This window comes from Falco rusticolus, chromosome 3 (assembly GCF_015220075.1).
Source record: "Falco rusticolus isolate bFalRus1 chromosome 3, bFalRus1.pri, whole genome shotgun sequence".
Taxonomy (NCBI): domain Eukaryota; kingdom Metazoa; phylum Chordata; class Aves; order Falconiformes; family Falconidae; genus Falco; species Falco rusticolus.
In genome coordinates, this window is record NC_051189.1 from 76,345,813 (window position 1) to 76,368,391 (window position 22,579).

The window sequence follows — 22,579 nt, forward strand, 5'->3', positions numbered from 1 at the left end:
GTTTCTTAAAAGCAACTACTGGATTTATATGGAGTCAGGCCTCCTAGGAATGGGGCTGGGTATCACCTCACATACCTACAAGCAAAAGGCAATGACTGCCAAGCATGAATGAACCAAGCTACCTCTGCGCTAGTGAAGTTCAGGGAAAGCTGGAGCTAGGACAGGTGGAGCTATTCATTGCTCTGTACAACTGTCAGAAGGTCTTCTTCCCCGTCCCCGTTGCCAAGGGATGCAAATTCCATTCAGGAAGTTTAGAAAAAGGTAAATTCTTCCTTCTTTGCTTTTAAGTCTATCCTCTGCTGTGAGCTAATGGTTCAAACGTGGGTGTATTTATGAGAGATAGGCATTATTTGATTTATTTTCTTGCTTTTAAGGGAAATTAGGCTGGAAGGATGCAAGAAGTGATCCAGATTGTTACTAGCAGTTCATACCGATGAAAAGCTAGTTAAAACTCAATACATTTCTTAAATTAGTTACTGTATTGGGGAGGATAATTTAATGTTTTTATTATAACTCCCTATTATTTCTTCAGCTGTTGCCAAAGGCCCTGTACATTCATTATTATTTCAAGCATGTAGACATTAGTATTTTCCTTTTTGGAAAAGGTGATGTCCCTCTAAGAAATGAAATATCAGCACAAGGCCTCATGGCTATTTAAATACTATATGGAAGCTACATGGAATGCCTCTGGGAGCAGATGGAGCTTTTCCAATAAGCCCCATTTCTCGAAGAGGCTGGTGCTCACTGGAGGATTACAGTGAGCAAAGTATACAGTTGTTTGAACGGCCCTCTTGTGACAGAAGTCACCTGCAAAGCAGACATAGAGCAGCTTGCAAGTCAGAGATTAATTTTATATCCTCTGCCAAACCTGTGCTTAGTGAGCTGTGCGATGCCCGATTACTCAGGTTTTATGCTGTGGGATATTGTATCTTATTCATACAGAATAAAATCTGGGATGAAATCCTTCTTTGTAAGTACTGGCTTAGGACCAGCAGTCTGAGAAGTTTGCTTCTAGAAAGCATTTGTACAGTGTGCCAATGAGTTGGCCCTGGCACAACAAGATAAAAAGATATTAAACCCAAACCCAGCAGCGACAGCATTACTAGCTGTAGTCTTCCTTCACCCTCCCCCCCTGTTTAAACTTCAGAGTGGTTTAGCAGCCTGTATTTCATCAGCTGTCAGAGTTTACATGACTTCTGAATGCCAGCAGGCCAGGCTTCTGGGGAGCATGGAGCATTTACTTCTAAATCTAGCAATTACTGGAAGAAGGGACACCCCAGGTCTGTTAAAGAGTTTCAGAGACTGGGAGAGGAGCAAAATGACAGTTGCTAATAACTCTCCAACTGATTTCTAGTTCTATTGCTTTGCAGCCTGCCTTGGCTAGGAACTGGGAGATGCGTTTCCTACATTCACAGCAGTATTAATTGTTCCTCTCTAGCTGTGTTAGTTTGCGAGATACCACACCATAAAGCTTCCGCACTTACCTTGATCTAGCAGAGTTTCTGACTCTGTTCCAGAATTTAATATAATAGTTCTGCCTCTGGACCAGTGCCATTTTCATGCTATAATATAGTGTGCGCTTTGGACCATAGTGTGGCATGGAGTTGAGGTGAATTTCTTCAAAATTGTCGACCTTTTATTTGGCTGTTAAGCTGACTTTCTTAATATTTACATTAGCAATATGGCTAAATAGAAACCTAGTTAATGTTTTATTTGAAGAGGTCAGAATTTCAGATTGTTAAAAATAATATACTTACGATGAAGTTTGGATCTTTAAACGGCAATGGCTTGACAGCAGTTTCCACTGATCCTGTATTAGAGTCTGTGTTCAGAAATTTGTTTTCATTCATGGCCTCCCCACCTGCACTCTGAAGAAAAAAAGACAGTCTTACTGAATGTTATGCTAAGCAAGTTTAACTGGAGACAGAGCTGTCTGCTGTATTACTTACCTGTTGCCTTTTTACCCTTCCTATCTCTTTTGAATCTATTTAAAGATGTTGCATGTCAGCAGTGGGGAAGCATGAAACAGAATATTTTTCAAGCAATTTACAGCCAACACATAAAGGGGAGGAGGGGGAACAGAAAAGCCAAAGCCTACTGAGTAAAAACAGCATTGGGTTTATTTCAGTATTAATGAAAGCCATCTCTATAAAGTGCAAAACAGCGTGTGAAACCTGAAACAGCAGAAATGTACATTGGATCTATTTCAGAATGTTCCATATTAGAGCATTAACAGGAATATATAAAATTTATAGAAAGGGTTTTTTCAAGGTTGTAAAGAAAAATTGATTAATCAGTTTATTCTCTGTCCTTGGGTTCAATCGTGCCTGAGTGAGAATTGAGAGATAAAAAAATTATATATATTATTTTTATATACAAGCCTCACAAAATCTACACAGGTACTAGTTGGTGTTTTCTAGGCTTTTCTTTATGGTTTACTTATTTAGCTGGAAGAGCTGTTGGAGAAGGGGTGTGTGTGATTGGAAAGCTAAAAAAGTTGTGTGGCAGTCTAACCAGTTTCTGATAGTTGTGCATAACTGCCTTTATGTTGTTTTTTGTGAATGCCCTGTAAGTCTCCACACTACCAGAACAAGCCCATGCAACATACACAAATGTTCCTTGTGAAATCCTGATCCATACTGAAGCCAATGAGAATTTTGCCAGAGTTTGGCAGTTCAGTCAATAAGATTTCATACCTTGATTCTTTTTTCTTGAAGCACAAAGAACTTGGCTAAAAGCTAAATCAATATTTACTGAATGGGTGGTTAAAATGTTTCTCCATCTTCAGACAGATAATGCTTAGGAAAAAAGAATGTTTTCCTGTGAAAACCTGCACTGCAAAACCTTCTGTGTTGATACAATCCTCTTACGTAAGAGAAAAAAAAATATCATTATTATTAGTCAATTATGGGAGAACCTCTAGAAACTGAGACTATATAGCTAAGGCCATGATTCAGCATATCCTTCTGCATGTGATTACAAGGGAAGTGTTTGTATACGTAACTACATGCATAAGTAATTACAAGATCAGGAACCAGGCAAGTTGAACTCTGGGGAAATGTATCAGTTATCCAGCAGTGCCTGTTCTTAACATAGCAAAGAGAGGTCTTAAGTATGTTATAAAGAAGCATTCAAGTAAAATAGTCATGTTTCTAATGTCTTATTAAAATAAAATGTATGAATAGAGATGATCTATTTTCAAAACAATAGTCAGTCCTCTGTAAGCTCATAGTACAGGGTAATACTGCCATAACATCAGTGGAAGCAACGTTGAAGTCTGTAGCTTAAACTTGATTCTTCCCTTGCTGAGGACAATATTAAAAGGCATTGACTGTCAGAGAAACAGAAGAAATGCAGATGGATGTTTAGAAACATGCATAATGTTAAAGTTAGCCGAGAAAATACCTTCAGCAATCCTGAGTAAAGTTGCTTTATACAATGAGTTGCTAGGTTTCAAACTATACTCTTGCACATGCATGCTTCCACCACTTCAGATTTCAGCAGCACACATTAAAGTCAATCATGAGAAAGACAAGGCTTGAGATACAAGATTATTTTTTGATGAATAAATTATCTCTGATACTTCTCATTATCAGTGTAAATTCTCTAAGTGGAGGAATCGGCATTCAGTTATTCTTCAAAGTGTCCTTGCCTTTTATTTGGTACAATTTGATTGATTTTAAATTCAGTCCTGCAGTTTTTTATTAATCACTTTATCACTTTTGCCCCTCCAGTGACCTTCTCCAAAGTATTCTGTTGTTTATGGAACAGGTTTTGAGCAGCATTTTAACAATATCTCAAAACAGTATCTAGTATTTTGAGACAGAGCAAATAAAAGTAGTTAAACAGTAAAGGGAAAGAAGTTTCCTTATACATATAGTCCTTAATTTCTGCAGCTGGGTACACTTAATATATTACACTCACTGTCTTCAGTGGGTTTTTTCTGTGTGGATTCAGTGCTAATCTTCCTGGCGCATTGGGAAGGAAAGTAAGGAACTGTTCCTGGCAGGACAATTCCTGAATGTAAATTCTACACGTAGTTTCTTTTCCGGACCAGCCCCTAAGGGAGTTCAGGTAATAGTGCTGCTAAGAGTCGAGATAACTCACGTTACAGCCCAGATGTTAATTTTGTTTGCGCCGGTATCCTTTGCACAGCGTTAGAGGCAGCAGGATCTGGAGTAGCAGCTGCTGCTTTTCTGGGCCATGTGGACATCCAAGTCATCCTCCAGTCCCAATGAGACACATCACTAGTAGCTTCTGGATCTGTCATGGACAATTTGAGAGCAGTGGTTTCCCCTCCAAGGCAAAGGGTGCAGGCTGGTGTGCAGGACTGTATAGCAACATGCATACCATAGTGGTATGCAACCGATACCATGATTTCAGAGCCCTGTGATAGACTGGGAAGCAAATAAGACCGAGCACTATGATCCCAGCTGAATGTTGGGAACTGAGATAAAGAGACACTGTAGAAGCATGCCAGTTTCCTCACTCAGCATTGCTTGTATGAAAACTCTGATTTTTAGCAGGAGCGCTATGGAAAGGATGTTCAGCTAATGTGGTTTTCTTTCTGGAAAAACATTAAAGAGTTGAGTAGAAGCACTGCTTCCAGAATAATGTGCTATGGCACAGAGGAGTGAACTCTGGCAAGCAGAGAGCTTTGGAACGCTCTCTGTGCAGCCTGCAGAAGTCTCAGCTGATACCCTCAGCAGTTTTATAGCCACAAACTGAAAGTATCTCAACAACCTACAAGCCTGTCCAGACTATGTTTTAAAATGCCAGGATTTAAAGCATAAGCAACATCATTTTATGTTTCAGGTTTGTTTTCTGAAGGTCTTTTTTAAAGGCAGGGGGAGATGCCAAATGAATTTTAACCAATATGGATCTACCTTTGTACAGCAAACCCCACGTTTCCTGAAAGTGAGTAATACAATGGCAATACAAAACATTATTTACAGCCTGAAAGAAGATTCCTCAGTGAACAATTACTGTACAGTAAAGGTAATCTTTAACTTGTAACATTAACTGAACAAATCTCTCCTTAATGTGCTTGTTAGCTTGGATGTTTAGTTTGGAAGGTAGTTTGTTCCTCACTGCCATGTGTTGGGGCAAACAAACAGGAATGAATTCAGATCCCCTTTGCAGTCCCACGAAGAGCAGAGCAAGGAAGCGCCTGTCACGGGGAACACACACTTCTCAGTGTGTGCTGCAACCTCCCCTATCCCACCACCTCACAGCCGGTCCCCAGCACATGTTCCCTAAACCCCTCACACCCTGTGCCCTAGGATAATCCCAAATGCTTTGCAGTAGGGCTAGAAAGCGTAATCATGGGCTGAAACTCTCGACAGCTTCTTTAAAGCTTCTTTTTAACTGATCTTGTAAACATCCTTTATGGGGAGCTCAATATACACTTCAAGTAGAGAGACAGTGAAGCGACTTTTAATCTGCACTTTATAACTAAAATGTGTCTTTTAAACAGTGGTTTATGTAACTAGGGCTACTGAGAATTTGTGCTACAACAGTCACTAAGCAGTATATTTTTTTCTCCATAGGTTGTTGAAGGTTATAACAACAAAGAGTCGGGGGTGGCTTTACATTTACATGGTACATCTGCACTGACAAATGGAAGGTGTGATTTCACTGCAGCTGAACATGCTTATGCTAGTTTCCTTCCAAATAACAATAAAAACACCAAAGACTGCAGCTAAGCCATCAGTAACTATATTCATCCTTTGAAGTCCATGCTGCCACCCCTTCTCACGTTACCTCTGTTCTCCTCCCAGCACCCTCCTTAGCCAGCCACAGAGCAACCTTGACTGGAATGGCATGTTTTAAAAGTTGTAGACAGCAGGGCAAAGGCTTCTTATAAGACTTTTACAATTTTATTCCCTTTATAAAGTTGTGTATATGTGCTTTAGCTGAATTTTTGACTACAACCACAGTGTGACAGGTTGGCAACCTCTATCACTCCTGGGATTGATGGGAGCTATAGTGAGGGGTGCTGCTTCTTTTTTTGCATTTCTTTTCACAAGACCATCTATACAGTATTCAGTGCATCCCAGCGGGGTGGGACAGTGTCCTCCCTGTTACGTACTAGGACCAGGTGACAGTCAGTGTGGGAGGAAGCTGGCTGAGGATTTCACTTGGTTAGGAGACAGCAAAAATGCGAGACAGTGCAAAGACCTGCAGCAAACACTTGGATGTCCTAAGAGGTTTGTTGTAAGAGCAGCCAAGTCTGGGGAAGAGACCTGAGCTAAGCTCTGCTAACTTAAGACTGGTTTCTTTTGAATAAAGCCAAACCCCAGGAATGAGCCTAGTTTGGACCCTACTGTATGTGCTGTCTGTAGTGGGAGAAAACACACACTGGGAGGCTGCCTGTTCACATACTACTTTCAATCTTAGGTTTTGGTAGATCTATTAATTTTTCTCGAAATATTCTGTTCCAAATTCCCTACCGCAGATGTATTGGTTTTCACATGATTTCCATAGATCGCTCCATCTGTCTGGTTTTATTTAGGGACAGGACAAGCAAAACTTGCAGACCATGGAAGCTGGATTCTTTGTTTTGGCTATTTCTAGGTAGAATCAGCATTGTGGGGCTTGGGATGGGTGTCTGTGATGGGACTAAATACCAGGTGGAATTAACTTATTATGGAAGTGCTAGTTTGAATCATCATTCCCCACCCCGGGCAAAGATTAGAACTGCATAACAGAACAACTGATATATGCTGAAGTATCATTTCTTACCTATTTACTTGTGGATTATATTATATAATATTTCTTCATTATTTTAGACTAACAGGATTTTACCAATTATAAAAAACATAAAAGAACACAAAAACAAACATTAAAAAAACCCAAACCACCAACAACAAAAAAAACAAAAACAAAAACATAAAAAACCAAGAAGAAACATGAAAGTCAAAGATGTCAATTTGTGCATTTCTGGCATCCTGTCACTGCATACCATATCACACTTGGTGATAACTTTGCCCCAAGCACCCAGTCTGGCTAACTGAGGCAACCTTTGTATATGAAATTCAAGAAATAATTAAAATTATTTTTCCTTACTTTTGGCAGCTGATTTTCATAATCACAATAATACTACAGTGACATTCCTAATTTCATTGACAGAGTTGTTTTAACTCAGACTCGATAACGGTATCTGTCTAATTATTCCTGTAGTAGGTTACTTCTAAAGCAGCAATATCTAACTTGTAGCAACTTATTCAGCTTTTAGCTGCGTCTAAGTTCTGTAACATCCTTATGAGGCTGTGGCATGCAGCCACAGAAGAAAATGGTAATTTATAAAATCGATGGATAATACCTGTATTTTCACTAGCAGCCAATTACAGTGAATCAGAATGCCATGTGGAAACGTAGCATGAATGTCACCAGATGACAGCAGCAATGATATAAGCAGACTTTTCACAACTGGGAGTAGACTTTGAATGTCAGCTATTTAACGGAGTCCCAGCTAATACTGCTTATACTGGAACATACATTAAGCTGTTTGATTAATATATTAGCTCACTGTATAACAAGCCTGGCACAGGCTCTTGCACATTCTGAATATTTAATTCATTTAACTTTGCGTGATGACATGACAGGAGCCATTAAAACTTGAACACGTACACTCTGGCAGACAAAAATGCTGCTCTTTACATCGCTGGGAACAATTCAGAGAGAAAGGTGTCAGATGTGTTTAAGCTCAAGTTAAAATGATGGCTAAAAACCTTCTCATTACCAACGTTATTAGCACAGTGTATTTCTGAAGGCAAACTCACTGAAGACTCTAACAATGTAAGACTGAAGAAATAGCACTCTCTTGAACAAGATTAACTCTATGTCTGTGACAGAAAGCTTTGCTGGAAAGACTTATTCAGTAACATGTATAAACATGTCTTCCCCATCTGGCTGCATTTTCCTGGTTCTTGGATTCAACAGGAAAAACTTCATCCCTCTTCCTTTCCACTCACTAAAATGAAGCCCAACACAATTTCCCCAGCCTTTTCTGTCTCAGCACTCTGATACATGGTAGCATTTTAGGAACATTCTCTCTTCACAGAAGGTCCTACCTTATTTTGGGGTAGGACAAAAAAAAAATTTCAGCTTGAAAATGTCCAAATGCTAGAAAGGAAAAAAACCTAATCTGGCATATTCACAGCAGATTTTGTTTCACAGGGTACAGAAAAACTCTATTTACTACACAAAAAAAACCTGAGTAGTAGCCAGGTGAAAACAGGTATTAAGTATAGTGCAGATCGATTTTCTTGATTTCAAGCAGATAGTAGGGTGGCCAAGACAGTCATGCATACAGTGTAAATTGACAGTAAATCCATTTAAATCAATGGATTACCAACTCATCTTAAAAGACAAGGTTCCTGGTACAGGTTTCTGCTTCCATTGACATCAAAAGTAAATCTCCCAAATGCCTGATACCAAAAATATTTTTGTTTAAAATACAGCATTGTCCTCAGATGCTGCTGCTGCTCTCACTCATAAAGAAAGCTGAGAGAGGGTTGTTAAAAACAAACATAACAACACAAAGCTTCAAATTAATTGTTGATTATAACTGTATAATAACAGTTTATAATTCCACACTAAATGTACTTCACCTTCTTTTAAGCATTCCCCAGAGGACTTCTGAGTCCCAAGTCAAACTACTTTTTTGTGTGAGACTTAAAAAATCTGCCCCTCCTAAAGCAGCAGTTCTTTCCTTCTAGCTTGCTGAGTATTTCTGCTGAGCATCAAGAGTTAACCAACTACGCAAATTCACTCCAAACATATGACTAAAATTTAGAAATAATCTCACCTGTTGGGTGTATGAGAGGGAAGGGAGAAATGTTTGAAGCAGGACATGGAAAACATTTCAAGTGAAATCTAAATAAATGAAGATAATACATGAAGACACATATGCTGTCCAAAATGCAATCTGTACATCATGCTTTCAAACTTTTACACTGCTGTTTTGAGATGAGTTAAAACGTCTTACAATCCAGCTGCCTTAGAAAGGCTGAATAAAATTTTACTCATGCGCTAAAAGACTGGACTGTCACAAAGTGATGGATGGCTTTTCTATGTTCTCTGTAGGGCATTTCAATACCATAGACTTCAAGTGCTCTTGATTAAAAGGCGACATTCTCATTTAGGGTCCTGTCACTGCCTGAGCTTCAAACCATTATCATTCACCTGCACTGGTGCTTCCAGTGACAAAATGCTTACCAAAATGTATAAAATACTAATTAGTTTAGTCACTTTGATAGAGGTATAAAATACCCTAAAGCAAAGCTCTATTATGCTGTGTGAGGGTTTGAATTCAAAATTAAAAATGCAGCCAAAAGGAGAATAAGATTTTAATTACATTCCCCGCCTCTCAAACGTTTCTTGAAAACCTAGGGGAAGAAGACCTAGCAAGAACTACCTTCTTACTGGTACTGCTCACTTAAAAAAAAAAATAAAAAATCCAGAAAAACTCAGTTTACTTTGTTCTCTTCAAAATTATTAAACTTTCAAACACAGAAAGAGACTAACAAGCTTCAATAAAAAGCTATGACTTCTTCTCAAGAGATTTCAGATGCCAAACATGTTTTTCCATTTAAAAATTTTCAACCACTATGATAGACAAAGTTTTATAACTTACAGATATTTCAAGGAAAAAAATATTACCATTTTCTCTGGGGAAAAGCCTCAAACAAAATGTAATTGGGACACAACTGTGAATAGCTTCCCACTATCCTGGAAAAGCTTGGTTTAATTTGCATTTGCCACAAAGCTCCCTTCAGCTTAAACAATTGCAAAGGATCTCTCACTTTAAGATTTCATTTGGTGGACTGGGAATATTCCTTGTTTGTAGCATTTGACAGTTTATTAAGAAAATTGTAACTTGGACAAATTCATGAGCTAAAAGGCATGCTGAAGCAGCTCTGGAGCTAAAAATTTCAGGATATATGGAATGAAAAAGCACATGTTAGTTTGTACTCTCACCAAGGGTATAACCAAGCCCAGCTAACAGAATATTTTGATTCCCCAAGAGCAAGAAAGTCTTCTAAATTGATGGGTCTTAAGACTGAAAATGGATGGAAGCATACTACCAAAAAAAAAAAAGAATAAATCACAATTGAATTTTTAAAAAAACTGCCAGTACATTCCTTTCTCCATCAGAAAAAATCAGCTCAGTCAACGACTTCAGCTAAACCACTTCTCACAGTTTAAAATACATCATTTGATATAGAACAGTTAAGGTCAAAGTATTTCTGGAGAAAAGACTGGAGAATTACAATATGTTCATGTGCTGTTAACATCATAATGCTGCTCAGGGAGCATATCAAAATCCCTCTACCAAATAACAGGCTTCAGCCATGGTAGGAGAAGGATCCAAGTCCATTCATCTGCATATGACTGAACCAGGGACAAGGAAAGCAAAAAGATACCGGCTCCTATAGCTGACAAGAAAGCAATTCCATTCTGCAAAAAATAGTTTCCTGATCGTAGTTTATTCTGTAAAACATTATCCATTTTGACAAGAAACAACATTTGACTAACAAACAAAACCAAAACAGCATTTCTTCAAGGAAAGTCAATTAATTACTTTCAAGTAAAGACAGGGTGTAACTTTCTTCCAGAGCTACTGTTCTACCTATTATTCTTAGGAAAAATAGACCTGAATTAGAACAGTCAAATGTTACATGCAGATGTTATGGACTAACTGGTAAACAAATACAGAAAACAAAACTTAACTTTTGCATTTTCCATAATTTTTTTGCGTATTTTAGCAATTCCTTCTGCCTTGTCACTTTTCGTAGATAAGAATTCTATTTCTATTACATTTCTGCTAACTACACCTACTGCTGCCGTGACGCATTAGTAAGTACTAGCAACCATACTGCCAGCTTTTCCATTTGTGTACAGGTAGTTCAGTGTCATACCCAAACACAATGTCAGAAAGACAAATGCTGGGTACGCTGACATATGGAACATTCCACTTATAAAGCAATTGAGGATAAAAATATTCCTTCTACAAACCTTCAAAAAGTTATCAAAGGCATAACGTATCAGAGACCAGTAATTTCACTAGATGCTTCAAAGGTCTTCTAAAGAAGACAAGAAAATAACCTATACCTTAGTTTTTAAAAATCTTCAGACTACAAACGTCATCTTTATTGTTTGTCCCAAACTATAGGACAAGAATATCTGGCGGTACATTCCCTGAATATTACACCCATGTTCCTTATCTAGCAAACTCAACATGAATCATTCCTGCTTTGAATAGCAGACTGGGTCTCCTGTACTCAGCAGAACTGTAGGTGCATTATCCTACGGACACCTATGTTTAACTAGATAATGAAAAAAAACCCACCTGATGACTGAACCAAAATAAACATACAACAAATTCTAATTTAGATGAAAAAAAGGTAATGCAAGTATCTCTTGTAGACTACTTTGAGGCTGCTCAGGAGGAAAAGGGAGGAGAGAGTTGTATAGTGATGCTAATTTCAATGCAAACTTCTGAACTATTTCTGCAGACACATTTGTACAAGTAGGTGGTTGTTTACTTAACAATGTAAGTTCTGTGGCCATACACTTCACCCTGATACTATATACTGAAGCTGAAGAATGGCAGCACATCTAAAAAGTGCCAGACAGTTCAGTGTTTTGCATATAAACTTGTATTCTGACTGTCTTTTCACTGGACTTGAAACAGAACAGAACTATGAACTGACTTGACTTTACTACTACGTTAGAAATAGTGAAGTTTTGGTATTACACTCATGATCATAGGTGAGAGGGGAAAAGTAGTATTTAATATTTTGTGATGGGTTTAGCAGGATATTTTAAGAAGCTTCCCACAATGAATTATTTAGCAAATAATATATTTTGGACAGACGGAAAGGAGGAGGATAAAAAGGGCCATTCTATGGCTGCAACAAAAGGCAGTTCTGGGTGCAACAAACAGGTCTAACAAAAATGAAGAAGAGAATGGAATTTCTGACTTGAGAAAATTTAAGGTTGCTAATGTGAGATTCAAACTAGCATTGCTAGTTCTAGACTATGCAAAGATAATCAACTTAAGGAATAAGGACTTTCCAGCTAACTACTTTGGTTTGAGGAGCCTGAACACACTATGCATATGTTAAGGAGAAATGGCCTCATATTCCAGTTTGTTGATTTTAAGAGTTAATTTTGCTGTAAGAACATTGTGCTGTTCCTCCCAGAGAAAAGCAGTTCTGCTCAAACATAACCATTGTTACAGCGTGGGGGGAATTAATACTGTATAAATGCAATCATTGAGTTTTGGACTTCATTAATGCACTACGGGGAAAAGTACCCAGCTGAGGTGCCCTGACTTGCCTATGGAAGCGTGTATGACTGCTTGTCTAGGGAGAGGACATGCCTATCCAAATCACATAAATCAGACATCTGAAATGAGACAGAGGCTGGAAAGGGTCTTGGGAGGTCACCAGCCCACCTTCTGCTCAAAGCGGGGTCAAAACTGACTTGGACCAAGCTGCTTAGGGCTTTGTCCCAGCAGGTCTTGAACACCTTCCGAGGACAGAGATTCCACAGCTCTCCGGGCAACTCTCCATCTCCCTAGTTAGAAATCAATATCCTATGAAATAGGAAATACTGGTTTTATTAACAAAAAGCTCTTCTGGTCTTGAGCAGTCATATAACTCATGTTAATTACTGCCCTAATTTCTGCATGTTCCATTTCAGCGGTATTTTGCTGTAGCCCTGATGGTTTCAGGGCATAAATGTAACAAAGTTGCTAGGCAGAGTGGTCATAGAGCGGTCATCTTTTATTAAATGTACCTGTTTATCTGGAAAATTAAGACAAGCTTCTGGATGGACTGCATACCAATACACCACGGACTCAACAGAAAGACTGTTTTTATGGCACATAACTTTCACAGAGTTTTCTACAGGGTTTTAACTCCCTCCTCCTTTCTCCTAGATTATATTTTCACAATACCCTCTCCCATCCCTGATTAATATCCCGTGTACTCTTGAGATGCCACTAACCTTTCATTCAAAGATGGTCTACTTGATACATACCTAACCAAATTCTAAGCAGTTGTTCTGTATTTAGCTTAGGAAGTTTCAAGTATTTTCAGATTTGAAAAAAGACATGGATGCTTGAAAGCTTATTTGGTTTTTCCAGCTTGTACCACTTAAGTGACACCATGCATACGTGTAAACCTTGCCTAAATAATGCGCAAACTATCATAGGCATCTCAGCCTTTTATGCCCTTCTCGTTCTTTCCCTAACTCAGAAAAGCCCAGATCTGAGGAAGCAGTAAATGGTCCTGTCGTGACAAGCATGTTGCATCCTTATGTACACAGGGGTTGGTAGTGCTACTAGCATGCCAACACTGTAAGGGCAGAAAAGTGAAAAAAACCCTAACTTGCTTAAAACTGTTTACAAGGTTTTCACCTCTAGGCCTGTGTCGATGTTTGGAAAATGAGGTATCTTTTTAAATTAAGTTAAATTTTATGTAATTCACATATCAGACAGTTTGTGCATCGAAGTACACAGAAGCACGATATTTTGTCTGTTAATGAAAATGAAGGACAAATTATATAAAACAAATCTTTTTTTTTCTGTTTAATAAATGATAAAGGGCCAGATACGATACTTCAAGTCTCTCTTCATGTGGTAAACCCTAGCAATGGCCTGCAATGCTTTACAGAAGGTTTTTTCTTTTAATTCCCCAAAATGTTCCTTATCCAAAGCAGAGTCTTATAATTAGCAAGGACAATTTTTCTGAGTCAGCCAGCACTAACATCCTGGGGCAGGATGATTACAAACCATGTAACTACAGATATTCACCCTTCCCAGAATGATGAACTCTGCTACAGTTTAATTGCATATTAATCACAAAATAGTTTCCTTTTATCCATTTCAAATTTGTTTCTTGAATTAACAGTGATGCATTTTTATTACAACATAAATGCATGTTATTAGATGGCATGACTATGTAGCTTTTTGGTGAGAGTTTTGGAAGGAAAAGATTTCTGATCCCTGTCCGCACAACTGTATATTTTGCATTTAAATCATCATTAGACAAAATATTGAAGAGAAATAAATACCTAAACCACACAAGCAGATCATCCTGACAACTGCATTCAATATCAGACTAGGGAGTCATTCTCTTTGGAACAGACAGAACATCCATCCTTGGCTGGAGAGGAGAAAACATACCCACGCCCCCCTCCCACCATGCCAGTGGTGGTAAGGTGTGCATGGGGAAAAAGAGGGTTTGAATCCCCTCAGGCAGAGGCAGGAACTGGATCAACTTTAAGTGCAGAACACAGCAAGCACTTTTAAGGACGCATGATATAAAAAGCAAGTATCAGTGCCGTAAGTGTGACTTCTGTTCTACTTTTGAAAGATTTTAATATCTGCTTTCAGAAAGGCAGATGTTCATGGTTCTGAATCCCAAGCAGAAAGAGTTGCCTAAATCTTCAGGGAGAAGTAGAATTAGGAGTCGTCTGTAGTATTTCCTGCTAGCTTATTTTGGTGGCATCTCACAGAGTTTGCCCGAGTTTGTAAAATCAGCTAAGGCACCTAGAGACTGACAGGCAAGCAGTATGACAGCTGAAGCTGTTACTCCTCAGGTCTTCCCACAGGCAGGGACACTGGATCTATAACGAATGAGATCTTGAACTGCTCCAGTTTTCATTTAGTTTGTTACGATAAACTAATGAAAACTGGATCTATAATGAATGAGATCTTGAACTGCTCCAGTTTTCATTTAGTTTGTTACGATTAACTAATGAAATCTGCAGTTAAGAGCATCTAAGCTCGTGAAATAGCTCACTTGTAGTGGAAAAGTGGTTTTCCTCGCCAAGTGGTCCTGTTTTCTCCTTATGCTACTCGCTGATACCTGTTAGACTTCCCTGTGAATCAGTCCAGTTCACCCACGCAGCAGAAGACGATGCAGCTTCCCGGGAGAGGGGACAGGTTTCCTAACGGAGTCTTCTGAGTGATGACCTCTGTCAGTGGCTGAGCAGGTCTGCTGAGTACCATAAAGCTGGCTTGATGCAGACAGCAGGAGCATACAGCTGAGACTTGTGGAGGTATGTAAGACAGGAGGCGGCAAGGACTCTTTCCTTTGTAATCATGAGAAGCTAACAGATTACCTGATTGAGCCTCTTGAAGTTGCAGGTGTGCTCTGCAGTGAGGCAAGACAGGCTGCTGTTCACAACCATGAATTCTGTTGCGAGGGCCGGGTTATTTCACAACACCGAGTGTCCCAACTGTTATGGCTTTCTGCAGGTCTAAATAAATAGCCTATTTCTCCATTCTGTTTTCTTAGAATGCTTAAAAAATGTGTTCAAAATCCTCCCAGGCTACCAAATTAATATTTCTATTAGATTTTCTAATCCAAAATCCATACATTTATGTAACTACTAATGCCTTGCTAAAGCAAAACCTTAAGTTACTACCTAACACAAGCATTATGACTTCACAAAAATGTGAAAAACAGTCTGATACCTCTTTGAATCTGCAGTATCTAAACAGTTAAGTGACTCCAAGCTTTCTTTTGTTAATCTGAACCTTTTAATGGACTAACTGGATTCTCAGATTGCTTTTTAGGAGCACTACCTCTCAGACAAAAACATCATGCAGAAGTACACGCATGCAGTGTTTTAGAGCGCTCTTTCTCTTTCACAAAAATAACTCATCCTATTTTATCTCCTTACAATAAAAGCAGTGAACCACCTTTACTAGCTCTCCTAAGTTTCTCATATGTTTATTATGAATCCCCAAATTAAGTATGACCATAGTAGGACTCTCCATCTTCTGTTAGCTAAAGGAGAAATTAAAATTGTCTACTAGGATAAGGGCTGAAGGGTAAAAAAGCCTGTGACACCAGCATATGGACAGCCATAGTAAAACTCAATACACAGATGCTTTTGCCTTTCTACAACATAACACATCTGTGTTTACTTTAAATCTAAAATCTAATCACATTTGGTTGGGGGGTTGGTAACTCTGAGACTGGCGTAGTCTGGTTTGGAAATTCACATACTTTTATGATTACAGATCATCTAAAGCCTTCAATATGTGATAAATTTCAAGCAAAGCTCTCACTTTTGACAGTTTCCCTTTTAAACTAGATTATTCCATAAAAGCAATTCCCTTCTTTGAATAAAGCTAAACTTAAAACACACAGAAATTTTGCCAGATTTCCCTACAAAATCTGCTAATTGTCTTTTAATTATCATTTTTCCCCATCTGGGACTGGAGAGATTCTGGTTCTTTAACAGATTTGACTTCAAATGTGCAAGTGACAAAAACTGGTACCTAGGCATAATCCTGGCTTTCACTAATGGACTGCCTGAAAATAAGCTGGGTTTTGGGAAGAGTACAAAAACTCTTGGTGGAAGAGAGATGCTTACTACTTCAGTGATTTACAGCAATTACTTTGTAGCAGAAAGTACCTTTGTGGTTAAGTGGGACAAGAGATGTAAGCCTGCAAGTTCTGGAGATTTTCAGTGCTCTCTGCTCTGGTGACATGCGCTGTATGTTACCTATCTGTGGGACAGCTATCCCAATTTAAACACTACCTGCTAAAAGTCTCATTAAGACATGGCAATTTGTTTTAAACTGGCTGCTAGTTTTGCAGGAGCAAAGACTTGGGTAGGGCTGTGAATAAGTGTGTAAGGAGCTGAACTCACCTCAGCAGTACTACCAATAACTAGCAATCGACTGCACCATATCGTGGTATCTAGACTTTATCCAGTGAGAGTGTCATTTAAATCACTTTAATTAGGTTTGAGTTACCATCCCCTGGAAGCACATTACATCTTTTAAAGATATCATTCCAGGCAAGCAGCAGCTTCAGACTGGTACTGCTTCATTCATTAAATTAATATATTTTCGGTTACTGTCATAACCTTAAGGGCTGAAAGATGTTTTGTTTTGTTTTGTTTTAAAAAAGCATTGCCTAGAGCATAATGATGTGATAGCTTTTTAATAACTGGCAAATATGTACGTACTTACATCTCCCTACCAGCATGTTGTATCAGGGCCCTGCTATCTCTTTCAGGTCAGGTGGATTGGTGAGAAATGCAGCTTGTTTATTAGGTTTCCAGCTACAAAGGAAAACCATGCTTTTCTGCTACAGGAAGTCTTATATGGAACAGTGTTATAATAATTAGAATAAGTATAGTGTTATAGTGATTGGAGTAAACAAGGTCTGAATTTGTAAGTAGGTAATTTTTAATTTCAGATTAGAAAGTTATTACACTATGATGCACTAAAAGAGGTACTTGTCCCAGAACATGGTGAGAGCAGCAGTTCAGCTCAGTACTTGTAGTGGTACTCACCAATTCTGTAGTTAAACTCATTCTCCTCAACCTCATTTTTCAGGAAATTACAGCCAGATCAAATGGACTTTTTAAAACAAAGTTATTTTAAAATTGATCTGATGATTTCCTACTTACAGTGATAGCCTTGGTAAAATAGCATAACAGGAGAACTGATTAAATTTACTGATGCTTTAGAGTCCAATTGCATGCTATTTATGTACTAGGGTAAACTCTGTCTTCAGTGAACAGCTTCTGAGTACATAACAGTAAACATGTTAATATGTATATATTTAAGTCTTCTTGATGAACTTACAGCTGTCTATCAGAACTCTAATCTGATTATCTTAGTTTATGATATAAAACATCAGCATTCAGTTTCATTTGAAATAAAAATGGAGTTCTAAGTGTATCTTAGATTCCCTCCTTTTATTTTCACTTTGTGCGTGAAAGGAGCTTATCTAAGAGGATGATAACTTTAAACCCGTTTTTACTTCATCTTCTAATATTGTTGTAGGGTTTCTGGTTTTAAGCATAGAGCAAGAAATACAGAAAGTGTTAGGTATACATATGAGAGCTAGTTACATAAAATGGAGATTGCCAGTAGTACTGCCACAATATTCATAATTAGAGGTTAGATCAATATATTTAATAATTTAATTCTTAAATACCATTGCAGAAGTTCAGCCTTTATTTTCTAAATGGTACCGAGACCTGCTGTTGCTACAGTGATGGAGAAGAAGGAAGCAAAAAGGATTCTCTTTGCATTTCTGTAGTTTACAGGGCAGTTTACATCAACTCAGAATGTAAGGCAAAACATGATGTCATTCTCAAAGCGTTTCCTATACTTCATCATTTAAGTCTGAAGCTGTTTCACAAATAACGTAAGCAAACATACATTTACCATAATACTTAGCGTATTTTCTCTCTTTAATTGTTCTCTGACAAAATCAGAGTCATATTTTTTTTGCCCCCCAAATCATCTCTTATCTCACTGCAAATGTTATCTTTAAAGCTTGCTAGCTGTCATGGGTACACATTTTGTTTCACCAATTACATATTCATTACATATTCATTTTACCAATTCATATTCATGTAGAATATACTCTTAAAAGCTTCCTGTTGCTGTATGATCTACAAAATAATGGTGTGAACATTAAGGTAGAGGAAACTGGTGCCATTTTAAGATCAGTGACAAAGATTGTATCCCAGGTTAAGTGTTAGCAATTAAAAAGACTGGAGACCTGGAGGCAAGTCTGCACAAGAGCCAGCAATGGAGCTGAACCAGCACAGCAGCTATTGGGGATCATTGGATAAGGACATCTAACTGAACAGTGCTGCGTAAACCACTAAACAGCACTGGTTTTGAGACATGAATGTTAACATTTAATATACATAATAATCTTCAACATTAAAGATCTTCTGCTGCAGCAAAGACAGGTATTTTTCAGTGGCACAACTGCATGGGAGGAGTATTTGTGTAATGCTAACAAAAGTGATGTAATCAATTTGCAATCATGCTTTCCTGTAAACTCACTTTTAATTTTACATTTGGCAAATACTGGCATTATATCCAAAAAGCATGTGTCTCCTTCTGTAGACATGACTGACAAGCCCTATGTGCTTCCAAAACAAATATGACTTAATACCTTTGGGCTTATACAAAACGATGAAGAATGGTTTTTGGTAATGTTCCTAAAGTGTATCTTAGACAAAGTAGCAACTCCTATGTTTGAGAAACATAATCAAAATTGGGTTTATAAAAATCCGTATACTGTGTGATAATTGTGCCTTCTTGTAGGATACACATAGTTACTCAAATTAGTTAATTACATCACTATACTTAAGCAAATTCGTTATATAGAAAAATAAACACATTTTTGAAATCTACTTTTTTACCAGAGCAGCATGTCTTTCAGGGTGAGCACTGTGATAGCTACTTGTGACATAAACCATATGAAAGGAAAATAAACTATGTGATCTGTGGAAATTATAAAATCCCCTTTTTGTTTAATATCACAGTGATGGAATATGGAATCACAGATGTGGCTAAATTCACAGTAGGACAATGTGAAGTATATTTTCATGTAGGCCAGGCACAAGGTCTCAGCAGAAGTACCAGTTAATATAATAAGGAGTCCCCAGATCCCAGGCTGACCCCTGCAAATAGTTACAAACCTCTCAGTAGGGATCCTCTTACCTACAGTTTTCTAGTTAACCAAGGAAATAATTCACTGTTTCTCCATCTGTTTCACAATGTCAGTTTACTTAAAATGGAAACCATTCCCTGCTGAGCTATGGCATAGTATATTTGACTTCTGAAAGGCTGAAAATATGCTGTAAAAGGCTGTTAAAAAATATCAAAGGGGTTAATTAGGAAAGTGAACAGTCAAGAGGACTAACAAGTGCTACCTCCAAAGCTGTGCTGAAAGTGTTGTGTATTAAAGGTGTGTACCTATCAGACTGTCAGGTGAATGTTACTTCTTTGGAGTTAGATAAGTAAAATAAAAATCCCATAATGACTGGATACACACTATACAATATATTTGGAAAAAGTATTTAAAATTCATGGACGATCTAGGTCCTGATTGGCTGAGCTACTTAAAGATTGGATAAGTTATAAAATAGAGTAATAAGTGCTTGTTGACTGGCTATATTGTGAATAGCTCAGTGGACTACAGTTATTGAGTGTTTCATTGTCATAGGTTTCCTTATCCAGAAAAACTAAATTATTCAGCAATTAACTAAGTACTTTATAAGGACATTTGGAGATTAAGATGAAATAAGGTACTGAAGAAGAAAGTGCCCAGCGACCAATGTTTCTAACTCAAAAAACATGAAACCCCCATTTATTTTCTGTTTCAACTGGCTCGCTCCAGAGCTAGTCAGCAACAATGAATGTGATTGCTAGAAGATCAACGAGCTGTTTCTTCTCCCATTCCTGAGGTTACACATTTTCTGAGACTAATTTTTTTCTTTTCCTTACGGGATTGATCTGCACTGCTGAAGTCAGTGAATGCGTATGCTGACTTAGACATAATGTAGAGAAATTACTCCTTTCTCCACTGAAATCACATGTGAGAAGAATTGCAAAAACTGTTTATCACACACTATGAAAACCCAGTTTGAGTATGAAACCATGGATTGTCTCATAACACTGGAAACCGTCCACAGGTTTAAGTTTGGTGTGACATTCAGAAAACAGTTTTAGAGGCTGAAGGCTTTGGGGAAGTTCTTAAAATACAAAAGATTTATTTGCATTTACATCATATATATAATGTTTTATATCTGTATACACACACACACACACACGTGCACACATGCACAGAGCAGTCCTCTCCATACTGAAAAATCTAGACTGTTACCTCTAGCAGACCTTGAAAAAGTTGTCAAACGTGATCATGCCAGGCAGTAATTTTTCACAGTTGCAGTGCACTTTAACTACATTAATCACTGTGGCTCATACTCCCTCTCCCAGGGATAAGGCCACCAGAAAAGAAACTATGTAACTGCCACCGGGTGAAAACAAGTGTTACAAGAGCATCATTCAGAGTGAGGAAGGGTTTGTGTCTGTGCTCTGAAGTGTGCACAATGGCTTTTAATTGTCTGGAGAGAAGATCTGCTGAAAAACGCTGAAACATTCCCCTGATCAGATGGCTCGTGTGAAATGCAAACAAGCAACCTACTGGCAGTAGGGCATACTTTGTAGCTGTGCTACTGCTATAGTTAATGAAATACTGCTCAGAAGAATCATTTGGGGTAGGGGGGTGGGGCAGGGGAGACTACTATTTTTTCCAGCCTTTTTTTGACCACTTTAGCTACTCAAGTCCTTCTAAAAGAAGTAATTCAAGACATGCTGCATCTGAAGTCTATACAGGTGTCATATACACACTGACTCTGAACTTCTCCAGGGACTTAGTTTTGGGGTATGAGATGCTACCTCATGATCAAGAGGCAGATGTCATCAGTTGGGGATGGGTCTGCGGAGCTGCACATCAGGGCCACACGATGCAGAAACTGAAGCTGCACTACCCGCTGCAGCTGGGAGTAGGAGGTTAGGAGAAACTCATATTAATAGACCTTCCCCCTCCCCTGACCCTGTTCCCCAAAACTCAGGCTCTGAAGTTACATCTTCACCTCACATTTAACCATTAGGTCCACTCAGCTCAACTGAGAGAAGGCCGTAACGCAAAACTGTATTTAAGCCGCACACCACAGAACTAGCAGCTGTTAAAAAGTGCTCCGAGCGTTAGTCCCTCCTCTGTGACAGATCCACTACCTCAAATTAAAACCATCACAATGCACAATCTGGGCGTTGTGCACGCCGGTGTACATGCGGTGCTCGGATATGTAATATCGGTACAAAGCAAGCTACTGAAGGCAAAGGGAAAAAAACCTAACAGCTGCAAATGGGTTTGGTCCGAGAGCGCTGGCACACACAGCACACCGACCAGTATTTCAAACAGAGCTTTAACTGCACCTCGGGGTTACGCCTTGCTGCTTGGCCGCACCCCCGGCTGAGGAAGGCATGCGACCGGCTGCGCACACGGAGGGGCCCATCACCCCCTCGCCGCGGGGGGAATGAAGGGAGAGGCGCGGAGCGCGGCCTGCGAACGCCCGGGAACAAACCGCCAGCCCGAGGGCCGCCAGGGCGCCCCGGCCCCGCGGCAGGCACCGGCGGCCAGCCCCAACCCGGAGCTGGCGCGGAGGAGGCGGCCGGGTGGCAGCAGCGGGCACACGGCGACAGAGGGCGGAGCCCGCCGGGACCACGCGCCGCCCGGGGGGCGGGGATGGCCACGCGGCCCCGCGCGCTCCCGCCCGCATGCGCGGAGGGGAGGGGAGGGGAGGGGAGGGGAGGGGAGGGATGTCGCCGCCGCGCCCGCGCCCTGCCGTCCCGCTCCCGTTACCTGCGAGCCACCCGGCGCCGTCGCTTTCTTTTTCTTGGCAGGGCCGCTGCCGGTGCCTGGGCTCGCCGGCCGCTTCTTGCTGCGGGGCGGGGCGCCGGCGGGAGAAGAGGCCGCCGCGGGGATCAGACTCGCCATTGCTGCCCCCTCCCCGTCCCTCCGCGCCCGGGCCGAGCGCGCCGCCGGAGCGGAACCGGGCGGGAGCGCGGCCCCTCCCCCCGCCGGGCGCCGGGCAGCGCGACGCAGGCGCAGCGGGGCGCGGGCCCGGGCCCTGGCTGGCGGCGCGGCGGGCGGGCGGGCATGCGCAGTAGCGGCGGCGGGCCTGCCCCTCCCCCGCGCCGGGCCTGCGGAGGGTGGTCGGG

The 22,579-nt window shown here is 39.9% G+C and overlaps 1 protein-coding gene across 1 annotated transcript in view; it reads right to left on the reverse strand.

The window, feature by feature from the left end:
• The window catches only part of INO80C (INO80 complex subunit C), a 31,003-nt gene extending 8,551 nt beyond the window's left edge, over window positions 1–22,452 (reverse strand). The window contains exons 1-2 of the mRNA XM_037379547.1: window positions 22,221–22,452; window positions 1,758–1,868 (exon numbers count right to left, since the gene is read on the reverse strand). Coding sequence (XP_037235444.1) covers window positions 1,758–1,868; window positions 22,221–22,355 — 246 coding nt within the window. The 5' untranslated portion in view covers window positions 22,356–22,452. The remainder of the gene's footprint in view (window positions 1–1,757; window positions 1,869–22,220) is intronic.
• Window positions 22,453–22,579: the final 127 nt, after the last annotated feature.